Raw genomic sequence first — 18,088 nt, forward strand, 5'->3', positions numbered from 1 at the left:
AGCTACGATCGTTTTGAATTATGTGTTCTTTAATCCTTAACCGCAGTTTTACTCCAACCGCATTTTATTCAATCGCGAATTTTCATTCGCCTGCTTACCTCAGACAGTCGTGTGCCGTAGTTTACATATGCTCCGCCTATTCACGCGCCGTGACAGTCACAGCGTGTGCGCAACGTTTTATTGACACTCAATGGACCAATCAGAAATGAGTTACCTGTCGCCGCAGCCCGGGATGATGTTGTTTAGCGGGTTGGTGATGATTTATTCACAAAATGTATCACCAGGTTGTATATAAATATTACGCGTTAACCGTGGGTAGCAGTCCGACATTTTAATGACACGTTTGGGAGGTAGACAGTGATTATTATTTCCTTTAATTACGGATGCAATACACTTTATTAAAGGAACTGAAAACAACTTAGCAAAAAAACACAATATATTTATTAAGAAAACGTGGTAAATTTGAATACATTTATTAACTCCTCGATCAAGTGTTACATCTTTAAAGCGCTTACGGGTGATATTTTCGTGAAATTCTTGCAAACCAAATATGACAACGTTTGAGCCGGAAGTGATCAGTAGCGCCCCGGAACTGCGGTACGACACGGGGTTCACAGGAAGCGGCTACACGGCGTCGGAAGCCATGGTAAGCGGTCTCGGGTACTCCGACAACGACTGGAATCATGGGCATGACGCGACTGCCGCGTACAACGCACGTGCCATGTATCCCGTGCCCGAGAGTGTCGACCAACAGGGTCACTATCTTGGATATTCTAGTGTGCCGCATAATGACATAGGATTTATGTCTTCGCCATATATTCAGACAGCGGACATGCCGTTTTCGACTGCAATGGGGCACATTCCATACGGCGGTCCAGAAACGTACTATGCTCAGCCGTATAACACCATATCGCCGTCTTCAACGTCTAGTCACTCGTCTTCGAACTCAACCGGTGTCGGTAGAAACGGCGAGAAACCGAAACGAAAGCGCGTGCAAAACGTCATTCAGCGTAAGGCCGCAAACGTCAGGGAGCGTCGACGGATGTTTCATCTCAACGAAGCCTTTGACGAGCTAAGGAAACGTCTGCCGGCATTTAACTACGAGAAGCGTCTATCTAGAATCGAAACGTTACGTCTAGCCATGACGTATATCGCGTTTATGAAAGACGTATCAGACGGAAAGGAACCCGATGCCGTACAGCTGTTACAGATTCAACGGAAGTCAGAACAGCAGTACCCAGATGACAGTGAGGACAGCGAATGAACGTAGAGACGTAAACGGAAGGATCTCAGTGAAATCACGTTACGTTACGACTAATTGGACTTCCATGTGCAATGAACAGCTCCCGAGGTGTTCGACTTTTCAAATGTGCTCAAGTGTTCGTGTTTCGGCATGCTTCGTGCGCACGGGTAAATTGTGGTTACTTACAGTTAACGGGTTAAGTGTAGCCCGATGTTCCGACCCTTGCGTAGGTTTGTTTACGGTAACTTCAACGAACGCTTCTCGTGTACTATTTTTCTAATATAGAAATATACTTTTAACGGTATTTGTAATTGAAAGAGACTGGGCAGCGTTATACTATAAGTTCATTTATAGTAGTATAGTTTTCTCATATTACTGCAGATTTTACTTGTTATGTTATCAGTCATTCTTATCAATTTAAAGTGCGTTCAGAACAGTGTGTTCAGAACCGTGTGTTCAGGTGAATTCGTGCTCAAGACACTGCGTTGTGACGTGGTGGAAATTGTATAATGTTTTGTATTAATATATGATACTTTTTATCCGAAAGTGTTCCGACTCTTATGTGCAATGTGATATATGTGTTCAAGTAGCTAGTTTTTAAATTCTATCTCCGTAATCATTTTTATTTATTATGTTCTGTTGTTGCCGTATAAGTTTCAATGAATCTCAAACGCAGATCTTCCTTTCTCAAGCGTAGCACTTGCTAGGGCATATATTTGTAAACGAGTGTGCTGCGATACGCAATCTACTCATTTGCATTTAATTTATCCTTTTTTTTCAATTGGATGTACACTGCCATTTAAATTTTCATTTTGATTACAGCGGAAACCTTGCTTTAATCTCTATGCACCATGAGGCGTATGGTTGATACTGCATTGCATTTAACTTTAATGCTGAACTGTTCATTTGCAAGTTGTTCTTATTATGGTCTTCCGAGTTGTGTGATCTCATTAGCTTATTCTAGGAAGAATAACTAAGATTAAGTCCATATTAAAAATTGATAGTATATTTGGGAGGTTCCGGTAGCGGTTAAACTGTATGTACGTATTCATATGCATTATGATCTTTCTTTTGTGTTTATGTTTTAAGCCACTAAAATCTCTGTTTAAATGGCAGTTAAAATGAATGAATTCCATATGAACAAAGATCTTTATTTTGTATTTTTAACCCATGAAAAACTGTGTTCTGATATGTTGTTTTTATTATATTTGTTACATTATTAGATACAAACATTCCAATGGCAAAGGCTTAAAATTTACGTTCGCGTAAAGGGGTTATTTTAATATCAGTTGTAAAACTCGTTAAAGTTTAAATTCAACACTCCCCAGCACCCATTTGGCTTATGTACGTCAATGTATATCCTGTATTTTTTGCAGCGTCGTGTTTAAAAAAAAAACTTTTGTAGCTTTTCACATTTCAATAACCGAACGCTTTAATTAATAACACCACAAAAAACAAATATGTAATGCTGTATAAATTGCAGGCAAAAACTATACGGATATTAATTTAATGCACATCTATAATCAAAACAAAGCAGAAGCCCAAGTATGGAACTATGATTGGTGAAAGGAAATATACATGTGCGAATTTATTTAACAGCTACAATAGATACAAACTATTCGTTAATTAACCCATTTTATGCCTAGTGGACACTCCCATCCTTCTAAATTGGATCAATTTATTTCCAAAATTAGGGATGTCTTGTATATTTATTTCTATATTTAGAATATTTCTTACAGAAATTCCTCCAAGCAAACAGCGCAGACCCTGATGAGACGCCGCATCATGCGGCGTCTCATCTGGGTCTACGCTGTTTGCCAATGCTTTTTTTCTAGACGGTAGATATAAATGGGTTAAAAACATTAAACAATATTTGAATGTGTTGGAAATTGTGTCACAATACGGAAACATTGTAATTAAGGAAGGCACAAGCATGATCAATTGTCTACAGTTATTGTAATTGTACACTAATTGTCATGATTTGGTGCAAAATGTACAATGTTTTTGTGAAACATTTATAATTGAAGCGGATTTGTTTTAAATTGTGTTTGTTTGTCCCTGATATCATTAGATGTATGTGAGATTGCTAGTGTTCGTTAAAGGTTTCGTGTAGGTGTTATTTAAATGTTTTATATGCAAATATGAAGTAATGCTATGCAAATAAACTAATATTGTATTAGTACATAAAGTCTTCCTTAAACGAATTCTGATGTCTCTGAAAGATGTCTTCCAAATTAGGAAGATTCTGAAAATAAAGAATAGAAAACAAAATTTCTCGGTTGTCCTTTCATGTTTTTTTTTTATGTTTTCAATTTCTTCACAGCTACTGTCAAACATTTGCAAGGTAAATAAAGTATATATATATATATATATATATATATATATATATATATATATATATATATATATATATATATATATATATAAATATTTACCTCTTTTATCTTTAAAAAATATATAGTTATTGTTTTACCCGCACTTGTAAGTTTTTCTGCTCTCATGCTTGATTTGTGCACACCATTTCTTAAGTACATGTATATCCACTCCGAGAGTGGCCTTTATGTAACTATGAAAACGGGGCTATGCGTACAGTGTCCGCTTTCATGTTTTATTTTAAATGAAGTCTCTTCTACGCGAAAATCCAGTTCAGGTTAAAAATGCCGTTCCTAACAAGGATGTGCGGCCTGCACAGTTTAATATTGGAAGACACTTTACGCACAGACATTAAGCGCCATTTTTCTCAAACCGCGGCTAATTATTGAATTAAGGGCATTGGCCTGTCGTTATTTAGGAGCAGTACAACGATTTTTTTCTTAGAAAAAGCAGTATCACTTTTTTCACCTTAGACCAATTAAATTCAATTCATCATCTTACACTGTAATCACGCCGCAGAGCGCTTTATCAAATGATTTTTTATCACACATAACCTAAATGAGCCATTCACTATTCGCTAATTTAATAATTAAAACCTGAAATAAGAACCTAGCCTTCGACTAGGTCTCCTATTCAAAAAACAACCACACGTATTATTCACAAACATCTTTGGCTAAGGCAATATCAAAGCTATAATATCAGTTTGTCAAACATGCATGAGTCGCCTAATTCATTCAATAGGTCCAAAGAAAGTACAACACCCTTAAAGCCGCTTTCACAAAAGGCAGCGTCAAAAGTCAAGCACATAAACTTTTCAAAAAGTTCTAATGCTATTAATCAGTATTTAGCGAGGCGAGAATACTGTCTTCTTTTAATTACAAAGATTACATGCCCGTAGGTTTAAGTGTACTTGACGAATAAAGAAAAGATGGGTTTTGAAAATATTTAATCCGCGTTTCAATATGTTTTATTGTGTTGCTAGGGAAAGCGCGCATGCCTTAAATAATGCATATATTGTGGGCATCACTGTAAATGACAATATTTTATGGTGTTTCTGAATCGGCGAAATCTAAATTATTGTTATTTGCGAGAAAAGTCCGACGCTTATGAATAAAAAGATCATATATAAATGTCTAAATTCAAATCATTTTGGCGCTTGTGTCATGATTTTGTTGGCAAAGAATTGTGTAGATGTTAACTTCAATAAACTGTTGGTTTCTTATGCTAATGAATTTTGAATCTAGTAATTTTAGCATTTAATTAAAATAGTTAACGTAATCCTCTAGAAAATGCATCAAATACTTGCAGGTGTTATCAACATAGAACAATCCAAGATTATTGCTACAAGCAGTATTTCTAAAATACGATCAGCTAGAACATTGTATTGAAAGATTTCGGGAATCCCAATGGATAGAAATGTAATCGCTTAAGCAGTATAACATGTACGTGTAGTGATTTTTGTTCAGTGTACATTTACCAGAAATACATGGACAATGTTCCATGAGTGATTCGGATAGGCGGATAAAAAACAAATACAAATTGCAGGGGCCTTAGCATTTACTATTTGTTCAGTGAAATACAAATCATACATATATTTTCATAAAATTAAATGCTTTCCTCGCTTGGTTGAGCTTGAATATATATACAAGACGAATACATTGACAACATTCTCGAACGCATACATATTTCAATTACAGGTACACATAGATAACATGTGAAAGAATACACAGTGTATGTATATAACGTTGCAAGAACGATATCCTTTTTATTAATTGTATATCTTGATATATATTGTGTTTAACGTTAAACAAGTTATCGTAGCGAGTTACCATTTACTCAGCCAATTTATTATTGAAACTCTCATTAAACGAACCTTATGAGGTCCTTTCACGCCAGAGACCACCTGATTAAATTACTCAGCTCGGGAAAGTTGGAGTGAATGTCTTAAAAAGCTGCAATTGTCTTAAAGATGTGTGGACCCGACGTGTTTCCAAACACTCCCACCTTATACGATAAATTGGCCTGGATGTGTTAATAACGTTATAATTGTAATTCAAATGGTTACATTATGCATATTTCAATATCAGCTAAACATCTTTTAAAGGCCACATCGCTTAGATTAAATACACGAAAACACCCACATCGTTTAAAATAGCCCAATAGCTACAATAAAAGGGGAAATCGATGCAGGAAGCCCTTCTTTAGTAACTTGACTCTTGCTGTTGCAACCAACCGTCTTGTCACGACGATTTATGGGTTTCGCGTGTAGGCAAGATAATAAATAGCAAACCGTAATCGACTATTTCATAAATCAACCTAAACCACCGATCGACAAATACAATGGCTTCCCATTATCTTTCAAGAACCTGTGTCATATTCCATTCGGATTTAGCAGAAAAACACTGTCAGCTGTATCATACCAAAATGGTTTTGCCACGATTAAATTGAAGTTTGGCGGAAAACATCTTGGGGAACTGTGTGCGACTGATCTTTCGTCACTTTAACCTGGCATTCTAACATATAGCTCGTAATTAGCTGTACTTTTTAAGCCACACAGCGGATGAAAAGGGGACACGGTACATCCCTTTATGGATCAGAGTTAGCCCCTATGTTAGGCAGAGTGCCCGAAATCGACGCTACTCTCGCGGTGATGGGGTAATTAATCGTGCATTGATAACGGTATTTTAAACCTTTCCAATTGATTTCGTCGACGTAATTATGCAGAGGAAAAATCCATAAAATATGTTCAACAAGATCAAAAGCGATTAATGAAAGAATTTGTTTTAATAACTGTAAACTGCAACACGTTTCAGCAACAGCTGAGCCCGAGTTGAGTCGATGATTTTTTAATAACTACGTAGCCACGTCTCGTACGTTTTGAAGAATATTAAACATACATAAAACACAAATTTTTGCATTTGTAGATGCATAAGATAACAAGATAAAACATAGGACTTTCAAATTAATATGATATTTGTCAGTGCTTATGATATAACCCAGTTCATTGTAATTGTTTTGATTCCGGATTTTCGCGCATGCGCAATGCAGTGGTATGCAAAAGCATGTTACAGTAACGCAAAACATATGGATAACGACACTTGTTTAGTCAATAAATCGAAAAGAAACTCCGTAAGAACAACACCTAAATAATATTTAAAATTATATTATTTAGTGCCAAACGAATGTATTAATACATGTACTTGCATCGTTAAAAAAAAGCGGCATAAGCTTTAAAGTAAACATTATCTTAAGACTGAAAGCCCGACAATTTGACACAACAAAGAGCTCTACGCATCAGCCGTATTAATTTTTGCAGAAAAGCTTCAATAAATTTCAATGATAATACATCTAATTATAAAATTATTATTATCAATGTACCTATTTTTAGACTTGGTCCAGAATGTAACCCGCCTCCCAGTTTCGCTGAATAGGTCAGTTCCCTACGGATACTTCAACCCCGTACCTCCAATGTTTGTTTCGTACCCAAAATGTTCGTACCCAATTTTTTCATACCCTAATTTTTTTTCGTAACCAATTTTGTGTGTACCCAAATTTTGTTCGTACCAATTTTTTTCGTACCCACATTTTTTTTCGTAACCAAATGTTTTTTCGTATCCAAATATTTTTTGTTCCCCAATTTTGTTGGCACAATTTTTTCGTACCCAAAATTTTCGTACCCAATTTTTTTCGTACCCATAAATTTCATACCCACAAACATAAGTTTGGGGATGTAGATAAACTTAAATTGATGCTTTTATATCCATCCTCTTCAAAAACATCGTCACACGAGTACTGTCAATACTTTGATTTTATAAATAAACGGGCTAGTATCTTAACGTTGTAGAATTTCTGATAACCTATATTGGGCATGACTTTTAATTTGTACAATATGTAACAGATCTAATGTCCGCATCTGTTTAGTATGTCGGTGGTAAATTATTCAACCAAATGACTGCTCAATACTACCAGACAGAGAAGACATCGTGGCATCATCAATTGTGTTAAATTACTAGACTGTATTCTGCCATACAGTGTGGTTTATGACACCATGTTGTTAGTTAAGTCAGGACAATATCTGATCAAAACGAGATAATCGGTTTATGCAGTACAAATGGGCAATTAACACCGGAATGCAAAGGCTTACACAATTTTAAGATTGATTCTAACAATCAAATGAAAGTATTGCATTAAATTTAATTAAATGTTCTTTTTTAATGTGTCAACATGTAAGTTTTCTTAGAAAAATACCATTATGGTTATTTTTTATATATTGTATACTTGAAATTAATCTTTCTATTGTTTGTTTTTAATCTTATTTGTTTCAGTAAATTAGAACAACTTGTTGGCAATTTGAAAAATAAAATCTAAATATAATCGTATAAATTTAAACGATCACGCTCTATTTCTCCCCAATGATTGTGTCTTTCTTTTGCCCACCAATGTAGTCCGGATGTAAAGACGCAGGTGCGCGCGACGTCACGCGTGAACTGGTCTATTGCATGTCGTGTATCAGTGGTGGTTCAACCAGGTAACAATAAACACTAACTAAACAACATCATCATCTTTAGCGGCATTTAAAAGTCATAATAATGATAATGAACATTTAAAAATTGAACTATATTGTGGTGTTAAAAGAACTTCAATAAATCTCGTTCATGAGTTGAATGGCGTGTTTGATATTAAGACTCCTATACCATTTGCATCAACGTTACCACGGAGTTTTTACATCTACTGTCCCAGTCACCTGCCGCATCACCCTCGTCCGCTGCGGTAAACAGTCCGCTTCATTACACTAATTCTTCAATATAAACAATTCCGCCGCGAGTCTGGGAAAGACCCAGACCAGAACTAGTTTTTTGCTGTCTCGTCTTTTTTCTCGTATCCACGTGCCGTAATATGTGGGCTCGTTTTTATTTACCATCGGTCACGTGCTTCCTGAAGGCTCGTAATGAGGCAAACAGAACCTCCTCCGGATCCCAACCTCGGGTATTTGTCATTTCTGCCACTTTCAGTGCACGCATGTTTGCATGTGTAATCAAAGCGCGCATTAAAGTTAAAAGCTCAACAATGGTAACACTGAATTCATTAGCGATTTTTGTACAAGTTTCATTCAATGCGATGATGAATGGGAATTTCTGCGTATTCCACGTTGTGTTGCTTTTTGTCAGCAACTGGTGTTGTATGATCCTTGGTTATCACCACGTGCCAGATTTTGCAGAGTTTTATGGTGTTCGTTGAACGTCGGTAAATATGGAGTCAGCTAAAATTGATATAATGTGTAAAAGATGTTTATTTGACATGCAAACGGTGCATCAGTATTAAACGGGTACAATAATACAATTGCCAAAAGGATGCTTAGGGTTATAAACTTAACCCATTTATGCCTAGCGTCTAGAAAAAATGCCTTGGCAAATAGCGTAGACCCAGATGAGACGCCGCATGATGCGACGTCTCATCAGATATATCCGCTGTTTGCTTTAAGGAATATCTGTAAGAAATATTCTAAATATAGAAATTAATATACTAGGCATCCCTCATTTTGGAAATAGATTGATCCAATTTAGAAAGATGAGAGAGTCCACTAGGCATAAATGGGTTAATATTGTCTCTCAGTAATGACCTATTAAATCGATTTAAAATGTCAAAGATTTATGTTATTTACATTGGTAACTTTAGAAACAGTAACATTTTGGGTTTATATTTTACACTTAGAAACACACATATCTTTGTAAAGTGCATTCTATAGCAGATGTATTCTGAGTTGTAATGATTCATGTGGGTGCTATCCTTATTTGATCATCAGTTGTGTAAACTATGATTGTCCTGGAATGTCTCGAAAGAGTCACTGGTAGTATACACCAAATTTTATTTTATAGTAACTTTAACGCTCAAAATCAACGAAAATTTCGTTAAGTATTTCGTAAAATAAAGTTAACACCTTAACAATCAGTGTTCCTTATAGCAATAGCCAAGATTTCAACGCTAGCTGTGGTATGATTACTTAGATTTTTGTAGATACAAAATGCTCGTTTTTATTTATTTGTGGCCACAATTAATTCCGGGTGTGTAGAAATACCGATATCCCCATAATTACCGAAATCCCCCGAAATAGTTTTTGCTTGACAGCAGAAAATTGTAAGGTATTGGATAAAATGTACTCCCGTTTATTGGGTGGAACTACTTTTCTTGAAATTATGTTCTAGGTTTTATTCCTAGGCGTATTATCTGTTGAATTCTTATTAAAGTAATAAGATCGTATAGAAGGGGCTTTATATGTGATTCATAACGGTACGTGTGCAAAGTGAGTATGGGCTGCAGTTATATCGGTATATATATTTATTCCATCATCTGCGAAATAAACCTACCAGGAATAAACTTTGTTTGGCACAAATTTTCAGAGTCGGTAATCACTTGACAAACAAGATGGCGACGTCCATGCCGAGGCAGATATTTTTCGCCGTGTTATACCCTTTATTACTTGTATTAATTGTTTAAAGGCCGCTCACTTTCCAGCCATATTCGATGGTATTCGATACGCTTTACATCGACGGAAACGCGTTGCGAGCGTAGGGGCACGAAGGCAGTGAGATATCCATACTATCATGGAATGTACATGGACTGAGCGAATGTAAAAAATCTAGTACTGAGTTTTTAAATATTTTATGTTCTTCTGATATATGTTTCTTATTTGAATCATGGACCAAAGCTTCTAATAACATTACAATCAATGGCTATCAATCCTTTAACTTTTTTAGAAAATTTCAACACTGGAATGCACGGCGATGCAGCGGTGGAATTGTTATTTATTTTAAAGACCATCTGAAAGATAGCATCGAAATTGTTCGTAACCATCACGACACTATTATTTGGTTAAAACTTAAACATGATTTTTTAATACTGCAAATGATATGTATATATGTGGAAGCTATGTATGGGGAGAAGATTCTCCAGTTTATAATACCATTAACGTGGATCTTTTTGATATTTTAGAAAATGATGTTTCATATTATTCTGAACTTGGTAGTGTCTTTGTTACAGGAGATCTGAATAGTAGAACCAGTAATAAATGTGATTTTATTGTATATGACTCAATTAATACTGTACTTGACGATTTTGACTATATACCAGACCACTCCTCAGTTAGGGCCTCTATTGATACAATACACAATAATCATGGGATTAAATTGCTCGATTTATGTAAATCAACCACTCTACGTATATTGTCAATGGAAGAATAGGTGATAGTTGTAAACAAACATTCTTTTCAGGTAACGGTTTATCTGTCATTGACTACTTATTGACCAATGAATGCAACTTTCCATTGATATCACAATTTACTGTTGGCGAATTTAACGAGTGGAGTGATCATGCTCCGTTGCACTTTTCATTGTTTGGTAATAATTGTCTACCTAGTTACGAGACATTCACCGATGTCAAATATAAATGGGACAGTTCGCGTAGAGATGAATTTCGCTCAAGAATTATTTCGAAACTTCCTATTTTTAATGATATTGTTATAAGTATTGATAATTCGAGCCAATTGTCAATTAACTCCATTATAGATAAATTCACAGCCACAATTCGCAGTGAAGCGGATGAGTTATTCTCAAAATCGTACAAGTACAGTGATAAACCTTCATTCAATACTGACAGTAGTTTAAAGCATGCAGATTGGTTTGACAACGAATGTATTACTGCACAAAATCACTACCATGACGCTTTAAAATATTTTAACCTTAACATGACCGATTTAAATAGAAAAGTGTTGTGCGAAAAAAAAGTATTTATAAGAAATTAATTATGAAAAAGAAAAATATTGTATACCAGCGTAAAATGGCAGAAATTGAAAGTTTGAAAAGTAAAAAGCCGAAAGATTTTTGGAAAATTTTCAAATCAAAAAATAAAAGTAATTGCAATAAATTCCATTAGATGTATTTAAAGAGTTTTTTGAAAATTTAAGTAATACGAATTCGGACAATCATAATGCACAGGCAGAATTTTTTTGTTCGAACAATGACTTTGACATTGAAAATTGTACTTTTCCAGAATTAGACCAACCAATAACGGTAAATGAGGTATTAAATGCATGTTAACACTTGAAGCGTAATAAAGCGTCTGGTGGTGACTGTATTTTAAACGAATACTTTATTGAGTGCATTGATATCTTATCCAGTCATTTGTGTGATGTTTTTAATAGTATTTCAACCTCGGGCTATTTTCCTGAAAAGTGGACAGAGGGTATAATTATACCTTTGCATAAAAAAGGCCCCGAGGACGATGTGAATAATTATAGAGGAATAACTCTTGATAGCTGTTTTTCTAAGCTATTGACAACTATTTTAAACAAACGCATTGAATTATTTGCGAAAATAATGCTAAAATTTCGGATGCACAATTCGGATTTAGAAAAGGTTGTTCAACCGTTGATGCCATATATATTCTTAAGTCAGTTGTACAAAAAAATTTAAATGAAAATAAGCGTCTGTATGTTGTTTACGTTGATATGCTTAAATGTTTTGATAGCATATATCGCAATGCATTATGGCTAAACATGTACAAATCCGGTATACAAGGAAAATATTACGAATAATTAAAAAAATGTATGAACATGTCAAATCATGTGTAAAAGCATGCTCGACATACTCTAAATACTTTAGCTACGCCGTTGGTCTACGGCAACGGGAGGTAATGTCTCCTATTCTATTTTCATTGTTTGTAGAGGACTTAGAACTTTTTTTACAAGATAGTGTCCATTCTGGTTTAAATATAGTAGATATAATTTTAATTCTACTGTTGTTTGCAGACGATATGGCGATTTTGGGTAAATCACCCGAAGAAATACAATCTCATTTAGACAACCTTTACCTTTATTGTAACTCATGGGGACTTAATGTTAATACTAGCAAACCAAAAATAATGGTTTTTCGGAAAAGGGGTAGAATTCGCCGAGATGAGACTTGGACATATGATGGGGAAACTATAGAAGTCGTTGATAATTTTAACTATTTGGGTACTGTTATTAATTATACTGGTAGTTTTATATTAAACCAGGAGCAGTTAGTAGGTAAAGCCCTTAAGGCTATGAATACTTTGCTTTATAAATGCAAACAGTATGATCTAAAACCTAGAATATTGTGTCAATTGTTTGATGCCTTTGTTGGCTCTATTTTAAATTATGCATCAGAGATATGGGTTTTTTATAAATTCAAAGATATTGAACGCATCAATTTAAAATTTTGTAAAAGGTTGTTAAATGTTAAAAGCAATACATGTAATGCAACGGTATATGGTGAATTAGGTGAAACCCACAGTATGTAAATAGATATGTTCGTATTGTAAAATATTGGCTTAAAGTTGTTAATAGTGAAAATATTATCATAGAAACTGTGTATAACCAGGAGATAAATGATTGTGATAAAGGGTATAAAAATTTGGTTTCGAATGTGAACAAGTTATTAAATGATTATGGATTTTCATATATATTCGAAAATGCAAATATGATTAATGCAAAGTCGTTTTTATGTAAGTTAAAATGTACATTTGTATAAGTCTTAATAAACTGTCTGTTCTGTTCTGTTCTACGTCACCTGTACATGAAAATAATTGGTTTGATCCAGTTTGTAAAACAGCTCGCAATAGTTATGTGCATGCCCTTAGACAGTTCAATTTAGATAAGTCGCAAGAAAGTCGTATATTTTTATGTGAACGTAAAAAGCATTATAAAGGTATTATTCGGAAAAAGAAAAACGCGAGTTACAAAAGGAAAATGAATTAGATTGAGGATCTTAGAAGAAAAAAACCGAGAGATTTTTGGAAACACTTTAGAACAAAAACGAAAAATAAATCTGGAAATATACCTTTAGATGCTTTTCGCGACTTTTTTAAGACCTTAGGAGGAACTGCTTTTAATTGTGAAAATGACGAATCTGAGTTTTTTAATGAACATATTAATTTTGATTTGCCGAATAACGTTTATCCGGAGCTAGATAGAGCTATCTCTGTCGAAGAAATTGTTAAAGCCGTTAAACTACTCAAGCGGAACAAAGCCCATGGACTTGATAATTTGTTGAATGAATACTTTATAGAATCTATCGACATATTAGCTTTGCCTTTGAGTGATATGTTCAATAAGATAATAGTCTCTGGAGTTTTCCCCGATGCGTGGGAAGTCGGTATTATTGTTCCATTACACAAAAAGGGCTCCGAGTCAGATGTAAACAACTACAGAGGTATTACACTTGTAAGCTGTCTTTCTAAACTGTTTACCTCAGTTATTAATAAGAGAGTTGAAAATGTCTGCAATGAATATAACATTATTTCGGACGCCAAATTCGGATTTCGAAAAGGACGTTCTACTGTAGATGCAATAGTTATACTTCAGTCATTAGTTCAGAACTATATGTTTGAAAATAAACGTCTGTATGTTATTTTTGTCGATATGTTAAAATGTTTTGATTCTATTTATAGAAACGGTCTTTGGTTGAAAATATATAAATCGGGAATTCAGGGTAAAGTTTTATGAGTTGTTAGAGATATGTATAACAATGTTAAATCATGTGTTAAGTCATTTTCTTCATTTTCTGATTATTTCTCATACTCAGTAGGCTTGCATCAAGGGGAGGTTATGTCCCATTTGCTATTTTCTCTCTTTGTTGAAGACTTATAACTTTATCTCCAAGATGATATTAATGCAGGCATAAATTTAGACGATGTTATGATTTTATTACTTTTGTTTGCTGACGACATGGCTATTATAGGTAAAAATCCAACAGAAATTCAAAACCATTTAGACCATTTGTACACTTACTGCAATAATTGGGGATTGCAGGTTAACATAAATAAGACCAAAATTATGGTTTTTCGTAAGCGAGGTGGATTACTGACCTCGGAGAAGTGGACCTACAATAGTCAGCCAATAGAAGTTGTTAGTGATTTTAACTATTTAGGAGTTATTCTAAATTATACTGGTAGTTTTAATCTTAATCAAGAATATTTAGTTGGTAAAGGGCTTAAGGCCATGAATGTTTTACTTTGTAAATGTCAGGACTATGATTTGAAGCCTAGTACTCTTTGTCAATTGTTTGATGCCGTTGTTGGCTCTATTATCAATTATGGAGCAGAAGTTTGGGGATATACTAAGTCAAAAGAATTAGAAAGGCTTCATCTAAAATTCTTAAAACGTCTATTAAAAGTTAGACTTAATACATGTAATAATATGGTGTATGGCGAACTTGGGAGATTTATATACATAGATATATACGTATACTGAAATATTGGTTTAAGCTGCAGTCAAGCGACGACATCATTTTAAAATATGTATACAACGAAGCCGTTAGATATTGTGAAAAGGGTTGCACAAATTGGGTATTTAATGTTAAAAAGATGTTAAATGATAATGGTTTCTCAGATGTATTCGAAAATATGCATGCTTTTGATATGAAATCATTTTTGTTTGTATTTAAATGTAGAATTGTTGACGCTTTTAAACTTAAATGGTACAATGATGTGAACGAACGCTCTATGATGGATATGTATAGGCAGTTTAAAAAATCTCTAGTATATGAACCATGTCTAAATATTTTACCTAAATCATTAAGAGCATATGTTAGTAGATTACGTTTATCTGTACACCCTTTGAGAATTCAAACGGGTAGATACGCTAGAAATATAAGGGAAAGATCTGTAAGACACTGCATGTTCTGTGTTTTAAATGACATTGAAGATGAATATCATTTTGTTTGTGTATGCCCTATGTATAATGATTTTAGAAACAAATACATAAAACACAACTATTATATCAAACCATCTGTTTATAAATATTTGAATTTGTTAAAAACGGAGGATAAAATGGAACTTATTAATCTGTCACTGTTTGTCAAAAACGCGCTATCTATACGATCAAGACTGATAAATGATATGGCATAATATATTCATCTCCTGTATACTTATAATGTATGTAATATACTACCAACTGCATTTGTAACAATCTTATTTTAAAAACCACGAGTTTCGCTTTCTGTGGTTTTTGTGTGTAACTTACATATTTTTTCTGCTTATTTATTTTTTTGTATAAAATCACGTGACAATATATATATGTGCGATTGTATATATATAGACGATGTACTTTGTATAAGTCTTGAAAAAAAAATATGTCTGTCATTAATTACCTTCTACATGACCTTGTTGTTTACAATATGGTGCACACGGGTTTGTGTTAAATAGTATTAATCTTCGTTTAAAAATATTTTTTATGACGAACATAATAAGGATACATATTTGCGGGCTTTATAAAATATTAATAGTTTCAATACAATCAAAATATTGTCCTACGACAAAACAAACTACTTGGCACGTTTTTGGTTTTATAATAAGACACCCTTCAATATCTGAAAGGAACTTTCTCTGGGCCGTCGGTCGGATATAATATTCTGGGCAAAGATTTATGAAACACGAGTTAAGTGTTAATCGCGTTTTCCAAGAGCCGTGTGCACAATCAGGCAATTTATTAATAACTTGATATTTCAGCTAGTCACGTGGCACGTACATTTTCATTGAATGGCCAAATTGATTTACAGATCTGTTTTAGCCGCGCTCTGAAAAATGCGGGCCTAATGCATGGGCTTAGAATAGCCTGCGCAGTCCGCACATTCTAATCGAGCACGAGACTTTTAAAATAAACTGGATTTTCGTTTAGAAGAGGTTCTTTTAAACTAAAAAATCAATGTTATTCTTTTTTTTTCATTTCGGTAATGAGACTATGCAGTTAATGTTTCTTTAGACATTTTTTATCTACCACCTAATGACAGATTTTTTTACAACATATCATTTACCGTTTGGTTTCAGTCGCATTAATGGAAACAGAATCATTAATTGCATTAATTTAACTTTAATTAAAATACATGGTCCAAGTTAAAACAAATAAATAACCAGATGCATACATTCACTTTATTACCGGTATATATTATTGTATCATAACGTGTTCTTGTAATTTCTGCTGGATTGAAATTTACCTTCAATTAAAATAAATGGTCACACTTTAAAACAAATATATAAGCAAATAAACCATACATATATACATAAACTTTACTATACTTTTTTGTATTTTAACGTGTATGCGTCCTTGTCATTTCTGCTGCATTGTTATACATTTGAGTTGTATTCTGAGAAAACTGGGCGTAATAAATGTGCGTAAAGTGTCATCTCAGATTAGCCTGTGCACTACGCACAAGCTAATCAGGGACGACACTTTCCGCCTAAACTTGATTTTCTGTAAAAGGGACTTCCTTGAAACTAAAAATACCATAAAAGCGGAAAGTGTCGTCCCTGATAAGCCTGTGCGGACTGCACAAGATAATCTGGGACGACACTTTACGCACATGCATTATGCCCAGTTTTCTCAGAACAAGACACATTTGATTATTTACTTTTATCGTACATTCTTGTCACATTGTATTATTGGGTTGGATGACATACACTATCAGGCACGCATTATATGACTGGTTAACATTCTACGTAAAAAAAGTTGTATTGTCTATGTACAACAGAAATAATGCCCAAAAGCCATGGCAACGTGAATAATACGCACGATCGGTATCAGCTGTTGCCAAATGTCGCTCGCGGAATCAATACCTATATACATTACATTCGTTAAAGCATCATTAACGCTATGAACAAAAAACAACCTTTTTTGTTTAATGCTATTATCCGTTTTAATCGTTTTTGTTAAAGTGAAATTTCTAACTTGAACTATTTCACGTGTAAGGTAATACTCTTTCAATACATACATGTAATACGATAACCTGTATACAAACATGCTTTAACTTATCAGATATCTTTTTATTCGCATAGGACCTTATTTAAGTGACTAAATACCATATTCAACATATTTCCGTAACGTTAAAAAGTCAGCTACCATAATTGGGTACGAATTTTTTTTTAACAAAACAAAAATTGGGTACGAAAAAAAAAATTGGGAACGAAAACAAATTGGGTACGAATTTTTTTTAACGAAACAAAAATTGGGTACGAAAAAAAATTAGGTACGAAACATTTTTGGTACGGAAAAAAATTGGGGGTACGGGGACGTAGTACCCCTGGGGAACTTGACCCACAATCGCACATTCTTGGCCCTTTCCTTCAAACATCGGATAAGTACCTCGAAGGCAATAGTATGAATACACATTTATGGCGTACCATTAGGGTCGAAAGTCAACAAGACCTATTAGGTGAAAAGAAAAATGTACTTTGACGTACACTATGAACGTCGAAGCACAAAATTGTAATTCGACGTTCAGTCTTTACTGACCCTTGAGTGTTAGCCAATCAGAAGACGCCTTACATCTGTTGCTTATAGAGATATTTGACATTGAACAGTACTATTATTATTTACACCAAATTATCCGACTATCGACCGCTAACTTATAGATATTGAGCGTATTTATTGAACATTATTATTATTATTATTTATACCAA

General features: G+C 34.2%; 2 protein-coding genes across 3 annotated transcripts in view; one reads left to right on the top strand and one right to left on the bottom strand.

Moving 5' to 3' along the window:
- LOC127855332 (oxidoreductase NAD-binding domain-containing protein 1-like) overlaps positions 1–18,088 on the bottom strand; it is a 336,546-nt gene that overhangs the window by 117,553 nt on the left and 200,905 nt on the right. The gene's annotated exons all lie outside the window — the stretch shown is intronic.
- On the top strand, positions 335–3,374 carry LOC127855334 (pancreas transcription factor 1 subunit alpha-like). Its single transcript, XM_052390825.1, has one exon. The coding sequence runs from the start codon at positions 551–553 to the stop codon at positions 1,262–1,264; it is 714 nt and encodes a 237-aa protein (XP_052246785.1). The 5' UTR covers positions 335–550; the 3' UTR covers positions 1,265–3,374.

This window comes from Dreissena polymorpha, chromosome 13 (genome assembly GCF_020536995.1).
Source record: "Dreissena polymorpha isolate Duluth1 chromosome 13, UMN_Dpol_1.0, whole genome shotgun sequence".
Taxonomy (NCBI): Eukaryota; Metazoa; Mollusca; class Bivalvia; order Myida; family Dreissenidae; genus Dreissena; species Dreissena polymorpha.

Bases quoted from the DNA above. Each gene is read 5' to 3' on its own strand.
- LOC127855334 (XM_052390825.1), top strand. From the start codon at position 551: ATGACAACGTTTGAGCCGGAAGTGATCAGTAGCGCCCCGGAACTGCGG.